This window comes from Anolis sagrei, chromosome X (genome assembly GCF_037176765.1).
Source record: "Anolis sagrei isolate rAnoSag1 chromosome X, rAnoSag1.mat, whole genome shotgun sequence".
NCBI lineage: Eukaryota > Metazoa > Chordata > Lepidosauria > Squamata > Dactyloidae > Anolis > Anolis sagrei.
In genome coordinates, this window is record NC_090034.1 from 24,214,247 (window position 1) to 24,232,872 (window position 18,626).

An 18,626-nucleotide genomic window follows, 5' to 3' on the forward strand; every position below is an offset into this window, starting at 1 on the left:
GGGGCCTCCGATGCTCTCGATGACAACTTTGTTCCAAAGTTGTAAATGAATTATAGATGTTTTTCCAGCCTGAAAAATCCCGGCTTGGCAGATGTTGACTCTCCTTAATTGGTGTTGGTAAATGTAGGGAGACTTGTGTTGACTTCCTACTTCATGTAAGGAACCTTGTAAACATCTCCTTACTTTAAAGAGTTATTGTCTCAGATAATGTAAACGCGTTGTTTTCCCACAAAAGTTCAACAAGTCAGCAACATCAACAACTAATCATTGTCACTGATCATCAATGTCAGCAGTACAGCAACTTTTAATTACAGTCCATCAATTCTTCACCCCCTTCTTGTAGTTTTCCAGGCCTTGTTCCTTAGGATGGTATCTCTAGACTATATAGACTTCAACCATACATCTTTCCTATAATTCCATTCAAACCATACGTCATATTTCATGACATCTGCTTGCCCATAGAAAACTAAGATAACCATATTCAAGAAACTAGAGCTGATGTGGTCTATCTAATTTATTTTATCCCCCTTTTCCCTCATAGGTGGGACTCAAAGTGGAGAATAATGGTTAAAACAACAGAAATTACATGACACAAAAGCAAAATAAAACTGATATTGCAGTTATCCAATGCAACTTTCTGAATCAGCACCCCAAATAATCCCATGAACAGTCCTTAAAACTGAGACAGAAAGAATTGGGGAAGGGGCTATATTATGGCACTTGAGTGACACTTGGTCACGAAACTACAGACAGTCCTTGAATTACAAACATTCGATTTACAAACGACTCATAGTTAAGATCAGGGGTGAGACAACAGGAAGTGAGAGGAAGGGAAATCCACTCTTGGAAGAGTTATTATCATGGGGAAAAGTGATCTCCAATGAAGCTTTGTCTCCAATTCCATACAAATTCAACATAATAATAATAATAATAATAATAATAATTTTAAAAAAGAAAACTTAATTTATAACCTACCCTATCTCACCGGGATGACTCAGGGCAGTTTTTAACAAAAGACGGCAAACATTCAGTGCCATAATAAACAATAGAAACAAAACAAACCAAATCAAGTCAGTAAACAAACACATCAATACAAACTTTTAGTAACTAGACAAAAAGGTAAGTAATTAAATAGATGTGGTAGATCTAAATCAATCACACTTACAGCATAATAAAAATCAACTCAACCAAAATGCATTAAATTCATGAATGATTTACGGCAGCCAAGAATATCCCTACAGAACCGACCTTGTTCATTACTTGGGGATGGTCTACACTAGCATTAGGAAAAAAGTGGACCTGTTCCCAGGTGATCAAAATATTAAACTCAGCGTTAACTTGCTTCCTTGAAAGGACACAGAAGGATTGTAGAAGAGATAACGAAAGGTATTCTGGCTCCTAAGGGGAAATGACTTTGGCAACTTGGCATTCCTGATATAGAATTTGCTGCCAGGAGCATTAAGAGAGCATCATTTACAAGCCCTGGAAGGGAAGAGCCAGGACTGAACTTCGGGGTGCAAAGTGGGTTAGGAAGGGCAAGCGAGCATAAATGTTGGCTCAAAATGAATCCTGGTGAAGAGCTGATATTGCAATGGGAAATATATAAGTTTTCACGCTGGTTTTCTCAGGAAAACATCTTCATAGTTGGATGTGAGGTAGCAAAAACAACAAATGGGAAGTTTTTTTCCCCCCAGATAACTGCACAATACACTAAGGCATATTCATTCATTCATTCAATTACTATTTGTCATCCCAAAAGGGCAACTCAAGGAAGCTTACAGTAACAGTAAGTAAAAAAGTAATCGTGAATACAAAGTACAATTAAAATAGGAAGAAGATCTCAAAGATTAAAATAAATTAAAGGCACGTTTGAAACAACTAGGATGAAATTAATGAAATTCGATTTAATACTAACTAGCCAACCCCTGCCACATGTTGCTGTGGCTCAGTCTGGTGATCTGGAAAATAAAGTAATGAGAAAGTGTTGGTTTCTGATAGATGTAATTTCTTTATGCTTCTGGGTAAACAGTATTTCATGTTGTTTCTTTGTCAGTGTAGAGATTGTCTGGTTTCCCTACTCTGGAACATACAACATAGAATTGTCCTTCGTTAGAGGTCCCTTTCAAAACTATGATACTATATCTGTCATATACATGTGTGTGTGTGTGTGAATCATATCTATCTATCTATATCTATGGCTCGATGGCTCTTTGTCAGGAGGGATTTGATTACGTTTTCTTGCCCTGGTGAAGGGAGTTGGATTGGATGGCCTTAAGGTAGCAGGAATTCAAGTGACCCAAGCCTCCACAATAGAGGTTCCATGGATGGATCACTGCGCCCTGAGAGTCCGGTGGGAGCATGCCTACCCACACTGCAAGGGCGCCGAGCCAATTTGGGCTCGCCCAAGGAGACTTATGGAACCCAGTAGGTTCCGGAATCCTCTGAGGGATCTGGAGCCTGCCAGCGACTCGATGTGCAGGTGGACACATGGAACATCAGGCTATCCAATGCACTCGACGAGATCGCCCCTAGACGCCCTCTCAGACCCCGCCAAAATCGGTCTCCTTGGTTCACCGAGGAACTTCGACTGATGAAGCGGGAAAAGAGACGGCTGGAGGGCGTGTGGCGAGAACTCCGTGACGGAGCATCGAGATCAACTTATGAGGCATTTAGGGAGTCCTATGAGCATGCTATCACCAAGGCAAAGCGAGTATATTATGCTTCTTTGATAGCGTCTGCTAGCTCACGCCCGGCAAAATTGTTCAAAATAATTCGATCTCTAACGACGGTTCCTACCGTCCCAAAAAGTGGTGTTCAGGCCCCTTCAGCCGAGGTTTTTTCAGAGCTATTTTGCAGACAAGATCTCGCTACTTTGCCGGGACCTCCCCGCCACAATTGATACAGTGAGAGAACTTGAGACTCCGTGGCCACTTGCTGGGCCCATCCTCGACCGGTTCATCCCGCTGGACGCAGGGGCTGTCGATAGGCTCATAGCTGCAGCTAGACCAACCACCTGCTCCCTCTTGGTTGGTGAAATCCTGCTTGGAGGGATTACGTGACCCTCTGTTGAAGATTATAAACGGCTCTCTTGAGCAAGGAGTTTTTCCAGAGGGTTTAAAAGAGGCGGTGGTCTCTCCCCTGCTGAAGAAACCTGACTTAGATTGTTCGGTTCCCTCCAGTTACCGTCCAGTTTAGAATTTCTCATTCCTGGGCAAGGTGATTGAGAGGGCAGCAGCAGAGCAGTTGCAGAAATTCCTAGATGACACAGCCGGACTAGATCCCTTCCAGTCCGGCTTCCGTGCGGGGCACGGGACAGAGACTGTGCTGGTCTCCATCACGGATCACCTTCGATGCCAGCTTGACCAGGGAGGGTCAGCGCTGCTTGTGCTATTGGATCTCACAGCAGCATTTGACACAGTCGACCACAATCTCTTGACCCACCGCCTTGCTGTTGCTGGAATCAGGGGGACAGCTTTAAACTGGCTGTCCTCCTTTCTTCACAACCGTGGACAGCGAGTGGAGAGGGGAGGCCTGGTCTCTGAGAGGTCCCCTCTATCTTGTGGGGTTCCTCAGGGGGGCATTCTCTCCCCTCTGTTGTTTAACATCTATATACGACCACTTGCTCAGCTGGTTCGAGGTTTTGGGCTTGAGTGTTATCAGTACGCCGATGACACTCAGCTGGTGCTGAAGATGGAAGGCCAACCGGACTCTGTACCCGATTGTTTCAATCAGTGCCTCGAGGCCGTTACTGGATGGCTGCGTGCCAGCAGGTTGAGGGTGAATCCAGCAAAGACGGAGATCCTATGGCTGGGTCGACCGGGCAGTGGGGATATCCAGCTGCCTACCCTGGATGGCGAGGCGCTACGCCCATCATCATTGGTAAAGAGTCTGGGAGTCCTTTTGGACCCTGTGCTGACGATGGAGGCCCAGGTCTCTGCCGTTAGCAGAACCGCCTTCTTTCATCTGCGGCAGGCTAGATGGCTGGCCCCCTACCTGTCCAGGGATGACCTAGCTACGGTGATCCAGGCCACGGTCATCTCAAGACTGGACTACTGTAATGCCCTCTACATTGGCCTTCCTCTGTCGGTGATCCGGAAGCTCAAGTTGGTACAAAACGCAGCTGCTCGGCTTCTTGCGGGAATTCTGATGAGATACCACATAACACCAATCTTACTACAGCTGCATTGGTTACCAATTGAGCACCGGATCACTTTCAAAGTGATGGTAGTCACCTTTAAGGCCTTGCATGGTCCTGGGCCGAGGTATCTGAGGGACCGCCGCACCCCCTACCAACCCCAGAGATTCCTCCGTTCTGAGGACCAAGATCTATTGGAAGTCCCCAGTGTCAAGACCTTGCGTCTAACAGCAACCAGACGCAGAGCCTTCACAGCAGTGGCACCATCACTCTGGAATACTCTGCCACCTGAAGTCCGTGCCTTGCGGGACTTACCAGCTTTCCGCGGGGCATGTAACACATACCTGTTTCAATATTGCTTTTAATGTTTGATATTGCCGTTTTTAAATTGTTTTAAATTGCTTTTAAATTTTGTTAGATTTTATCAATTCTTGTAAGCCACTCCGAGCCCCAGGGGAGTGGCGGCATATAAGTCCAAATAAATAAATAAATAAATTTCTCAACCTGAGGGCTGGGACCTCTGGGGGTGAAGTTGCTAGGGCTGTCAGAAGGGTTGCCAAAGACCACCAGAAAACACAGTATTTTCCGTTGGTCATGAGAGTTCTGTGTGGGAAGTTTGGCCCAATTTTATCTTTGGTGGGGTTCAGAATGTTCTTTGATTGTAGGTGAACTATAAATCACAGTAACTACAACTCCCAAAAGTCAAGGTCTATTTTCCCCAAACCCCATCTGTGTTCATATTTAGACATATGGTGTATTTGTGCCAAATTTGGTCTAGATCCTTCATTGTTTAAATCCACTACGCTCTCTGACTGTAGGTGAACTACAACTCCAAAACTCAAGGTCAATGCCCACCAAACACTTCTAGTGTTTTCTGTTGGTCATGGGAGTCCTGTGAGCCATGTCCGGTTTAGTTTCATTCTTGGTGGCATTCAGAATGCTCTTTGATTGTAGATTAATTATAAATCCCAGCAACTGTAACCCCCAAATGACAAAATCAAAAAATCTTTTGAGTGATGGTCGCTCCTTGGGTTAGTAGGTGTCTTGTGGCCAAATTTGGCAGCAATTAATCCAGCAGATTTTGAGTTATGTTGTCACTCAAAACAAACAGAACATTTTTATATAGATAGATGAAATTCATGTTTAAGATGTACCTCTCCCACCACAGTGTGTGTCCTTTTGTTAACCTTATAATAACTATTTACTGATTGATGTTGAATGAGACTTCTTCCCCACCCCCATGACATCCACTCACTATTTTCTTTGCTTTTTGGGAGTATACTGGTGAGCATATCTATACATATGCTCACAAGAACAACCTTCAGATGATGGAGTGATTATAAGGTTAACAAAAGGACATACACAGTGTTGGGAGTTGGCTTATGTTCTTCACCATCTTGGCTACCTCGAATCATTTAGGGGCTATGCATTACAATCCATATTTCAAGTAAGAGATATAAATTGCCGACATTTATATTTCTGGATCTACACTGCCAAATTATGCAGTTTGAACTGCATTATATGGTCAGTGTAGACCTATATAATGCAGTTTGGATTGTATTGAACTGTCTTACATGGGTCTTCACTGACCATACAATGCAGTGGGTTAACTTGTTGTGTTAGCTGAGGTCCACCCTCAGCTACATGGCCATATAATCGAGTTTAATGAAATTAATCTGCATTCCAAAACTGCATTGTATGGCAGCGTACATCCATCCTTGGATGTAGCAAGAGAAACGAAGCCTCCAAGAAAAAAAAAAACACCTTGTAAGAATTATTCATTTAGATTGGCTTCTGGTTTCCCTGTCTCGGGAATCTGTGTTGACTGTTTGCTAATGAGAGTGATAATTTAAAATGAATGGTGATTGTTAAATTATTAGAAGCTGTTCTAAAAGCAGTTCTGGGCACAAATTCTCCTGGGAATCTCTAGGACCATTAAATACGTTCTGATTTTTCTCTATTTCTATGGTAGCAAAAACTCTTGCCAATTGAGTCAGTTCCAACAGAAATGCCTCCTGTTTCCAGAGTTCTTCTATGGAATGAACCAGAACAGTCAACAAGATTAACACATTAGAAGGAGCTTGAATGGAAACAAAACATATACTAACATTTCTCAGAAGACATTTTTTGAAGAGAATTGTTGTTTAGATATTTCTTATACGCATCTTTGAGCAAACACTACTACTTGGCACATATTTCTTTGAATATTCTCCACCATTTTTGTGTGCATAGCAACCACCAATTGACCACAACGAAGCCTAGGAATGATACTACACCAGATGTATTGTCGAAGGCTTTCATGACCGGAATCACTGGGTTGTTGTAGGTTTTTTCGGGCTATATGGCCATGGTCTAGAGGCATTCTCGCCTGACGTTTCGGCTGCATCTATGGCAAGCATCCTCAGAGGTAGTGAGAGTTATTCCTCATAATAACCAGAGTTATTATGAGGAATGCAAATTGGCATGCGGTATAGTCAGATTCTATTATCCATTTTATTTATGAAGAAGACTGAAAGATATCACAACTACAAATTCTGCAAATGTTATTGGAACTCAAAATGAAATCAGACTGCATCAGGACCTTAAAAATATAATTACAGAATCCAGGAAAAAATTAAATCCCACCCAACTAAATCACAAAAAAGAAAGAAAGAAAATGTTTAATACAATAGATTAATTGGAAGATTAATAAAGAATTATCAGCTCCCAGGATAAACACAACAAATGAAAAATAACGGAAAGGGGAAATACAAGAAGATTATCATAAACAGACTGTGTAAGCAGATATGATTGAAGCAAGGAAGTGGATCCAAATGTATCTTTAGCCTGAGGAAAAGCAAAATAATTCATACAGAACTATAGGGGGAAAGGCGGTTAAGCCCTCAAGTTCTGGTCAGATATGCAAAGCCTACGTGACGTGTATGAGAGCCCATTTCAATGGGAGAAACATGTTAAAATGAAACATATAATATGCTATTGGAAGGATGGTCTGTTGAACAAGAAAAACATTGAGAATGGACTTGGATGATAGCACTGAGAACTCTGGGAGAATTAAAATAAAATAAATACTTTTAAATGTAGCAGGGTTGGATTTGTGAAATAAGTACAGAGAATGAAAGGGGTAATACAATAAGATATATAGAAAAATGTTGAAATACAGTAAGATTAATTTAGATTAAAAGGAAAATGGGAGGGAATGTTGAGCTGAGTTATAAAAGATGAAATTACAAGAATTGAATTTTAGTCAAAATGTTCAAATTGTTTATATGAATCTCTCTTTCAAATATGGATATCTACTAATCTTAAATGTATTTTTCTATATTTATCAGAAACTGATGCAAGTAGTAGAATACAAGGATAGCATAATAGTTTGAGAGCTGCTTTGGCTTGGTAGTAGTGGGGAGAAGTCATCTGTATTTTCTTATGTTTTAATGTTATATATATATATATATATATATATATATATATATATGAAGAGGATACAGGGGTGGGAGAAAGCTATGGGGAGGGAGGATAAGGAAATTATTTTAATGACACAAGTATTGCTTTAACAAATGGCAAGAGTATTCCTGCACATAAGGGGCATTTTGGGAGACTGAAATGGCAACTCATGTCTTCCCATTTCCCATAGGAGCATTCTACCAAGTAAGCACATGGAGAGACCACGGGTGCAGGAAAGCATTCATCAGAAAGCATTTTGCCTAGGGCCCATTTTAACTAGAAGCTAGCTCTGTGCTAGGTTCATTTCAATTGTATATTTCTAAAACTAATGTGCTGTTGTCATGGATTTCATTTTAGCCCTCAGTGAAATGTGAAGCAGGTACTAAATGAAAGTGACAAACTCTCTGGAGCAGCAGCTCTTCTGAGATCTCTTACACCGATTTCCCATGCAGCCAGACTGATAAATCATGTCTAATAAGAGCCATTTTAGTATCTAGATAAGATCGACTGAACATTCAGAAAAGGCTACCCCCCACTCACCCAAAATGAATTGCACTGAATTTAACTGTGGATAAACGCCTATGGATTCCCCATCAACCCTTTGAAGAACTATTCCCCAAATTGCACATGTTTACTTATATAAGAGTATACTCATTTTTGTTATACCATAAGGTGTAACAAAAGGTTACACCCTTTCACTTAACTGTAGTTATTTAACAAAATGTATTGTTGAGCTAGCCAAATGCAGAAATATTGCTTTTTTCTTCTGGAGCAGCTGTACAATCAAAGGAATATACTCTACGTTTAAAATCAGCAATTTTAAATTTTACAATGGTGGTTTCCAACCTTTTTTTTACCAGGGAGCATTTGACCAGTGACCACTTTGATCAGGGACTACTAGAGCAGGGATCACTCTGACCAGGTACCAAAATTGTAACAAATCAGGTTTTGGTCAAGTTTATATTCTGTTTGGTTATTTGGGGTGCTGATTCAGAAAATTGCATTGGATAGACCACATCAGCTCTAGTTTCTGATACAGAACATAGGCCATTCAGTAGTCGCATCTGCTAACCCACAAAAAACCATATTTAATCATCTAGAGCTGATGTGGTCTATTCACATCAGGCCTAAAAACGAAGACATCAAAGCACCCCCACTTCCAGGCGCCACATGGAACAGCTCCACTCAGGGGGAGGGAGGAGAAGAAGCATCAGTCAGGTTGCTTCTGCCTTGGTTAGACCACACCTGAAATACTGTGTCCAATTCTGGGCACCACAATTGAAGAGAGATATTGACAAGCTGGAATGTGTCCAGAGGAGGGTGACTAAAACGATAAAGTGTCTGAGGACAAGCCCGATGAGGAGCGCCTTAAAGAACTGGGCATGTTTAGCCTGAAGAAGAGAAGGCAGAGAGGAAACAGGATAACTATGTATAAATATGTTAGATTTTAGCTATTCTTGTAAGCCGCTCCGAGCCCCAGGGGAGTGGCAGCATATAAGTTTAAATAATAAATAAATAAATAAATATGTGAGAGGAAGTCATAGGAAGGGGGGAGCAAGCTTGTTTTCTGCTGCCCCGAAGGCTAGGACACATATTAATGGCTTCAAACTACAAGAAAGGAGATTCCAGCTGAACATGAGAAAGAACTTCCTGACTGTGAGAGCTGTTCAGTAGTGGAACTCTCTCCCCCGGAGTGTGGTGGAAGCTCCTTCTTTGGAGGCTTTTAAACAGAGGCTGGATGCCCATCTGTCGGGGGTGCTTTGAATGCGATTTTCCTGCTTCTTGGCAGTGGGTTGGACTGGATGGCCCACAAGGTCTCTTCCAACTCTATGATTCTAGGAGGCTTGTTGTTGTGTCTTTTGTGGGTAGTCAGACTCTACCCTCCTGACATCCTCATTGCATCAGCACTATAAGAGGGTTTCGTGAAACCAGCTGGTCTTGTTGGAACGGTGTAGTATGTGGACCATATTTTACTTCTTGGGAACCACTGATGGTCACGGACCACAGGTTGGGAATCACTGTTCTACAACAACATTTGCCAGTTTCCAAGGCAGGCTCATGTCGTTTTCTTCTATGCAAATGTCCTCTATCAGTACTTTACATATATTTAGATTTGCATGACTTGGGAATGGAGGAGGGTTAAGTTCATGTTTTCACTGCATTATCTTCCCTGGCCTCAAGATCCTTTTGATTAACAATGTTGGAATAAGAGCTTCCAAGATCAAAGCATGAGGACTCTGACTTGAGGGAATAATCTGCAATCCCTTTTAGGATTTCCAGATCCCTCTGAGGTTTGCTGAAAGAGTCCCCACAGTATCTGGAAAGAAATTTATTTTCCCATCGATATATTATCATGAGCTATCCTTATTGTACTATATGCGAAGAATGAGGAGTGCTTGGTTGCATGGTGTTCTAGTGGCGAAAGGACTTGGAGCAAAAGCACTTTAATTACCAAGGACTGCACAACCATCTGTCTCTCCAACACAGAGAGAGACACACACCCTGGTTCCCTTTGAGATTAGCAGCAATCCTCGTGTTAACTGGGGAGAAAATGGCTTTGACCAAAAAATGAATACATTGTTGCATTTTATCACTTTTCTAATGTAAAGTATTTGGGAGATAATTGTGTATTGGTTAAGTAATCAAGGTGTATTAGCTTCACAAAATACACAGTTGCAGCCGACAAAATTCCTAGAACTCTTGGATTGCTTGGAGAGAACAGTATTTCTCCATGGTGACAGGAAAAGTAAGTTCTAGAAAACTCAATTTAATAACATGTTGATTCCTTCTCTTTCCCCTCCTTTCATAAGTACCTGTGTTTCTATACATGTCAGCGCTTCATTGGTTTATATAGTGGAATGGGATATCAAGGTAGGGGAAAAGATTTTTTGGGTACAAAATAAGACAGAAGACGCCCCTCTCCAACATGGGGTTTGGCTCCTTCCATTCCAAAATAGGATAGCAAAGCCAAAATGTAAATAGGCTCAAAATTGGACACAAATTAATGGGGTAATCCAAAAAATTATTAAAACCAGAAGTCATATTACTAGGTTTACCGTTGGATGTTCAAATAAAAAAGAAACATGAGAAAATCCTGCAATATGTGTTAACAGCTGAAAGAATCCTTTATGCTCAACAATGGGAAAAGGCAGAAATACCAACTATGGAAGATGTGGACAGTGAAAATCTGGGATTCAATAGAAATAAACAAGATAACAATTTTGTTGAGGGATAAATCATGGAATACATTCTTAAAATAATGGAAGCCATTGTATCAGTATATGTCTGAGGGAGAGGAAAAGACTTTATGTACAGGTTTCGAGATCAGGACTGTTGGGATATTCATTTGTTAATGTAAAAATAAGCAGAATTTAATAATTCATTAGATATAACATGGAAGAAAAATGCTAAACTAGTGGAAAGCAACAAAAGGGATGCAGAAAATCCTTGTTTAAAAATTACTGAATGTATGTGTGCTTGGATTTTAATTACATCTAATTAGAGTAGAGATGTATGTTGGTAAGAGAAATCGTGTAATTAGTTATGTAATTTTTGTTCAAGTATGTGTGTATGTAAGTATGTATGTATAAAATTCTCATCAGATTTAGCCAACATAGCCAATGATGGAGTATCACAGAAAGCACAGTACCACAACATCTGGAGGGCCACAGTTGCCCATACTTACTTCCAAGTGTTAGCACCAGACATTTGGAAGCCATATATGTGCTAACCAGACATGGGAAAACTTTTGGCCCTCCAGGTGTTTTGGATTTCAACTCCCACAATTACTAATAGCTCAATCACATCACCCACATCTCTGTTCATCTCATATTTGAAGCCACTGCCCAAACTCTCCATAGGTATGAAGGCAGTGGATCATCACACATCTTATACATTACACTTCTCTAAAACGGGCACCATTCAAAATGTCCTATTCTCGGGGCAATTCTTCAAGAACCAGATAAGTCAACTTTAGGCAGAATCGACAAAGCAAACAAAATCTTGCAACAAAAAGAAAACCTTTCCAAGAAATTTTCCAGTTAAAATGTCTCTAGAATAAATATTTGGCCATTTTATTTACATTGCTTATAGAAATGGCAATGCGATCCTTTCCCCCCCTTCTCAAGTGCTTATGTAATTACTTGCAACAATTTCTCCGATGCGTAGTTGCATCATTTGCACCCATTTTCTACGAAGCCCAAAATGCTCAGTTTAATATAAGAAATAACATAGAAGCTTTTGTGCTTATCATTTAAAATTAAAACAAGGTAGTTTCATTTTGTGATTCTTTCGTTTCTTCCTCCTTTGGACAAACAGATTATATTATCGCAGCTCAAGCTTTTAAGACATTTTACTTGCGGCATTAGCTTTATGTAATCATGCAAATCATTTTATTTGCATGATTTTTACCACATTTAGTGACAATAAAGAACAAAAACACATACAAGTGAAGGTCATGATTCTGAAAAAGTCTAATATGTCCCTTAATTCCACTTCCTTGTCCTTCTTGTGTTGAAAAGCATTCTACAAATCTATTAAAGTAGCAGGCAACAACAGCTGGGCAAAAAAGGGACCACAAGATTTGACCACAGAAAGATCTAAGTATATGATATTCTCTTTATAAAGCATTATTTATAAACTACAGAGACACAACACATCATTAACCTTCCTGAAGCTTTCAGGCTATCTCTATTTCAGCTTAGCCTATTAACAAGTATATAGTGTTCCCTCGCTACTTCACGGTTCGCTTTTTGAGGACTCGCTGTTTTGCGTTTTTTTAAAAAAATATGAATTTAAAATATACAAGTAGTGAGGGAACACTGTATACCAGTTACATGTGGTCGTGGTTGGTTAAAATCATCCTCTCCAACACCATGTTTCCGAGCGCAGCCACCGGAAGGCGAGGAAGGCGAGCGGGGAAGGAGGAGGGGAGGGGGAGCCAGGCACATGAGGAGGAGCCAGCGGGAAGTGTGGTCTGCAAGGGGAGGGAGGGAGGAGGAAAGAGGAGAGGAAAAAGAAAGCAAAGGGACTGAGTGAGTGAGAGAGAAAGAGAGAGAGGGGAGGGGAGAGAGGAGTGGGTGGAGCCACTCCTAGGAGGGGGCAGTCCTACACCTCACGCACTCTGAGGCTACATATACTGTATAGTGTCCCTACTTCGCAGTTTTTCACTTATCGCGGGTGGTCCTGGAACGTAACACCCAGGGCTGTAGCCAGAAAAAAAAATGGGGGGGGGGGGAGGGGAGGTTGGAACTTCTTTTAGCAAATCATGAAGAGTAGTTCGATAACACAACAACATTTTAATACAGTCCAAAGACCCTTATTGCTCTGTAAAAGGTATGAGATACAAGGTATGCAAGGTTAGTAAGGCCAAAAATAGCACCAAAAAAAAAGTGATAAGTGAGGGAACACTGTATTGCCCAAAGTGGAAGTCCATCATCGTTTTACATGCATAGGATCATATAGACATGTATATTTTTAAATACTTCCATGTGTTGACATTAGCCACAAAAGCCACACTCCTCTTTTGCAACATGGAAATATTGAAAAGCCAGCCAAACGACAAAAAGGAAATCCACGCTTCACCAACACATGATCACTTCCAATGAAAAGACTTTAACACAACTGAAGGCAACTTCTCCTTTACTAGTTACCATCACATACATCTCAATTTAGGATACAGCAAAAAAAAAAAGTAAGTAGCTGTACGGTACAACTTACGCAAATTATTAGCCGGCGGTCTTGTCTCCATGTTTTCATAATGTTGCACATGGACTACGATATTGAGATCTCTTTCCATATGATCTGTTGTGCAGGGAGCTTCTGGGCGCATAACATCAGCAAGAGCTCTAGAGAATTATAAAAAAGAGTAAGAAATTAGAGGAGATACACATTTCTGTGAAGCTACATCACTGGAGATAGTTTTCTGAATGTTAAGTTTTGGTGCAATAGATTATTCCCTGTAATAGAGGATATGAAGTCCAGAAGCCAACAGAGATTAAGGCACAATGTATTTTAATAAATATGTATCCTGAATTTCTCCTGAATGGGAGCTAAGGTGCCTTGCAACATAAATTCAAAACAAGATATATAAATTGAAACCAATTAAAACTATAAAAAAACAATTAAGTAAACAAACATATTAACATATCAGTACTGTACATATTTCATGGTGGCGCAGTAGGTTAAACCACTAAGCTACAGAACTTGCTGACCAGAAGGTCTGTGATTCAAATCCACAGGACAGGGTGAGCTCTTGCGGTTAGCCCCAGCTTCTGCCAACCTAGCAGTTCAGAAACATGCAAATGTGAGTAGTTCTATAGGTACCACTTTGGTGAGAAGGTAACAGCGTTCCATGCAGTCATGCCGGTCACATGACCTTGGAGGCATCTACGGACAACACCAGCTCTTCGGCTTAAAAATGGAAATGAGCACCACCCTGCAGAGTTGGACTCAACTGGACTTAATGTCAAGGGGAACCTTTACTTTTGCCGTACTTTAAAACAGATTAGATCTAAATCCATTAAAAGCATCCTGGAATTTAAGCAGGATCAGCATTGATTAGATTCCCAAATACTAAATACTAATTTAATACTAAATTCTTCAGGTTATATTTCAAAGGAAGGATCTGGCAGAATCACATCTGAGTAGCCTTTGCCTCATTAGTGGGGCCGCTGTAAGTGGAAAAGGCACATGTGCACACTTTAAAACAATATTAAGTCTTGTAAAAATATGACAATAATAATAAATCCTGTTCTGCATTCTCTTGTATAGCTGTTTTATTTCAAATGCATCGGACTTGGCCACGGTAGTCCATGCTCTGGTTACATCCCAAATAGATTACTGCAATACACTCTCCGTAGGGTTGCCTCTGAAGACTGTTCAGAAGCTTCAGCTAGTCCAGTGCTCGGCAGCCAGGTTGCTCATGGGAGCGAGATACCGAGAGCGTACAACGCCCTTGCTTTGCCAGCTCCACTGGCTGCCTATCAGCTTCCTAGCACAATTCAAAGTGCTGCTTTGGCACATAAAGCCCTTAATGGTTCTGGCCCAGTTTACCTGTATGAACGTATCTCCCTCTATGAACTACCTAGGACCTTAACATTGTCCGGGGAGGCCCTGCTTGCTGTGCCACCACCATTGCAATTGCGGTTGGTGGGGACAAGAGACAGTGCCTTCTTCATGGTGGCCCCTCGGCTATGGCATTCCCTCCAAAGTGAAATCAGATCTGCTCCATCCCTCCTGACTTTCCAGAAAAAAGTGAAATCCTGGCTTTGGGATCAAGCCTTTGCGGGTTACACTATCTTGATGGTGAAGCTATGGTTTTAATGGATTCTGGTGGACTGCTCTTAGGACAATGACTTAAATTGGCGATTGTTTTAATGTTTTTATAATGTTTTATACTGCTTTTACTTTATATGTATACCTATGGTTTGTTTGTTTTTGTTTTGTTTTGGATGTTTTTAGCCGTCCTGAGTCCCTCTGTGGAGGTTAAGATAGGACGGGATCTAAATGTCCTAAATAAATAAATAAATAAATAAATAAATACTGAAACAAAAAGATAGCAAGCAGAAGGACAACCCTGGTCAACTTTCTGACCATAGTGTTCTGGACCCACCAGCATTTCTGAACAGTTTCCAAAGTGGGCACATCCACGTACACACATTGTTAAAATGGGATTTAATCAAGTCATAGGCTACTGTAGTCAGATCTGACTTCTCCAAGAACAGGCACAACTAGTGTATTAGTTTTATATGTGCAAATACATTCCTGGAACATGGCATTCAGACATAAGTACATGCAAACTAAAAACTTAGCTTTCAGAAGTGTGGCTCCATCTTAGATCTGCCTTTCAACTGTAAAAGGAGTCCTTCTATCATGTCTGCACTAAGCCTCAGTTTGTTGGCCCTCATACCGTCCATGACTGCACTCTGCTACTGAACAACTAACCCAAGAAATGTGATTTTAAGTCTGTAGTACAGTGTATTACTTCACAGTTAATCCAGCAAGATGAACAGAAGCAAGGTCACAGAATCACAAAGCTGGAGGATACCACAAGGGCCATCTGGTCCAATGCCCTGCCATGCAGGCACACAGAATCTGAGCTAGTCGCAAGGGAGCCAAGGAGTGCAAAGAGTCATTAGACAAAAGGCCAAGTTTCACAAATGCCAAGAGCACTTGATAATCACAGAGATAGAATGGCTGCAGGGAAGAAAGGTTTCAGGGAGATTTATATGTAGCCATCTCTGATCCACTAGTATGCCCAATTCAGAAGGCTATGGGACCTACAAAGCTTCTCCTGATTTCTTTAGTGAGTTTCAAAGAAAGAGGCAGTGCCCTTTCTGGCTCTTCCTGCTTGTTTCAGCCCTCAGCTCATCAGGTTTAGAGAGACTGCCACTATCTGGAGCCTCTCCTCTGAGTCCATTTCTTCAGATTGCAGAAGGTCAGTCGTGACAATTAGTGATAACAGTTTCCCTTGAATTGGATTTAACGGAAGGGACAGAGTTGGGTACAATCACCATACTGATGACACAGAACCCCAGACTGCGGCCAACCTTTTCCATGGTTTCATGGATATGATGGACAGCATAAACGAAGTCCTGAGGGAGCCAACAGAACAGTGGCAAGGATGTCTAACAAGAACCTTTCAGCAAAGCCTTCTAGATTCATCCCTCTAAAAAGGACCAGAACCACTGTGAAATACCGCCTTGAGTAGGGAGCACAATAGAGTACCATAGTTGATGAAATTGAAATCCACTTAGAGATCATAGCAGAAGCAACTGTGGATTGAAATACCACCTTGAGTAGGGAGCACAATAGAGTACCATAGTTGATGAAATTGAAATCCACTTAGAGATCATAGCAGAAGCAACTGTGGATTGAATGAAATTGTGTGTTTGGGGTTTGGCTAGGGTCTTTTAAGATCTGGCAGGGCCAAAGACACCATCCAAAAAAATTAGAACCTGGAAAACTGCATTATGGAGAACAAAAGAGGTGAAGAATTTGGCATGAAAAGTGCTAATGAGAAAGCTACTGAATTGACAATTACTGACCTGAGAACTTTTGGTGTAAACAACATATGTTTACATAGACAAAGACAATGACTCTTTAAGTTAAGGAGGTTAAGCCAGTGATTCTCAACCTGTGGGTCCCCAGATGTTTTGGCCTTCAACTCAAATCTAACAGATGGTAAACTGGCTGGGATTTCTGGGAGTTGTAGGCCAAACACCTGGGGACCCACAGGGTGAGAAACACTGAGTTAAACAACGACTCCTCAAGTTAAGGAAGTTGGAAAATATCTGTTCTGGAAATGATGAAGCTCCAGCAAGTCTGAGCTGAATAACAGGTTATCAAAACAACCAAATAATGAATAACCAAGAATTGCTACATAAGGAGACCGTTTTCCATTCCTCTGTGTGGCAAATCTACAGGAATGCAGCATCTGAGCATCCAGTGAAGGGATGGTGAGTATGAATGTGAGTGAATGTTTGGGAGTGAATGCTGAGCAAATGTGATGTTTCCCCTTTGTCTGTGTAATCAATATAGTTACTATGAAACCAATACTGGGTCTGTGTGTCTACTTCTTTTTCTCAAAGTGCCTGATTCACTCTGTCCCACTGAAAACAAATAAAATAATATTTTTAAGGTTCAAAAAGTATCTATGACAACTGTCCCTATGCATCTCTCAGCAGAGGTCATCCACCAAGGCAACCAAGGTCTTCTCCAACTATAACTAGGCTGAAAGTTGGGTGAAACTGGATAGAGGTAATCAATTTCATTCAGGAACCGCTAAAGTTCTGGGGCTACCACATGTTCTAGAACCTTACCCCCAAAATAGGAGCCCCCGGTGGTGGCAGTGGGCTAAACCTTGTGCCAGCAGGACTGAAGACCAACAGGTTGGAGGTTCAAATCCAGGGAGAGCGCAGATGAGCTCCCTCTATCAGTTCCAGCTCCCCATGTGGGGACATGACAGAAGCCTCCCACAAGGATGGTAAAAACATCAAAACATCCAGGCGTCCCCTGGGCAACATCCTTGGAGACAGCCAATTCTCTCACACCAGAAACGACTTGCAGTTTCTCAAGCCGCTCCTCACACGACAAAAAAAAACCCCCAAAAAACTCCAAAATGGATAGTGGAGACTGGACAATTTGATTCTGAGACAGAAAATGGACTTTGAGGTTTTTTCCTTCTCCTTGAAAACACCATTAATTACGGAGTTATGCAAAAAACGCTCAGGCTTCTGCTCTCATTCTCTTTGCTTTATGATCCGATGGCCCAAAGAGTGGCCAGTGCATGATGGACAGCTGCTTTTGCCTGAAATGCCCACATGCCCCTATTTAGAAAGCAGGAAATGATGTGATCAAGCAAAGCCATACCTTCCTGATCAGACAATCAAAGGAAAGGCAAATGTCCATTTCTCATTGGGCAGAAGGGTAATGAGATGATGATGCCCACTGCTAGGGATAAAGTGAACTATAAAGTGAACTATAAAACCATGGTTGTAGTGTTAGCCAGTGTCCCTCCTACATAAGATAGACTTGCACCCACATGCATGTACTCTGCCCCCCCCCCCATATCTATATCTATATCTATATCTAGCTTTTTTGTAAGCCTGAAACAAACTTTATACTCTTGATTCAAGAAATGTTTGGTCATGTTTGCCTATCCTTGAATCTTCTGAAGCTGTTCATCCTGGCCTGGGGTGACACGATAAAGGGAAAGATTGAGCAATAAAAGCAGAGATGTGGCAGTGAAGAGTGGGAGGAGAAAGCGATGTGTCAGAAGGTCTGGTTTCACATTAAGCTAGCATGTTATCTTCAGGTTCAGTGGCACTCCTGTTAATCACCATGGAAGAAAGATTCAATGATCATCAATCCAATAACACTATGTAACATGATTTTTGTTCCTGGGTTAGAAATGTCATTTCCTAATTGGTTCTACCACAAAAACATTGAAAACGTTTCTTCAATTGCAAGCACGTTGTCTTTGTGGGAGGGATATCCTGCAGCACATTTTACTATAGTTTTTCAATGACTATTTCATCATCGAGTCTCA

The 18,626-nt window shown here is 41.3% G+C and overlaps 1 protein-coding gene across 2 annotated transcripts in view; it reads right to left on the bottom strand.

Annotated features, from left to right (window-relative positions):
• The window catches only part of SHISA9 (shisa family member 9), a 264,332-nt gene that overhangs the window by 215,426 nt on the left and 30,280 nt on the right, over window positions 1-18,626 (bottom strand). For both annotated transcript variants that reach the window (XM_060786350.2, XM_060786349.2), the window contains exon 2: window positions 13,295-13,422. In XM_060786350.2, coding sequence (XP_060642333.1) covers window positions 13,295-13,422 — 128 coding nt within the window. The remainder of the gene's footprint in view (window positions 1-13,294; window positions 13,423-18,626) is intronic.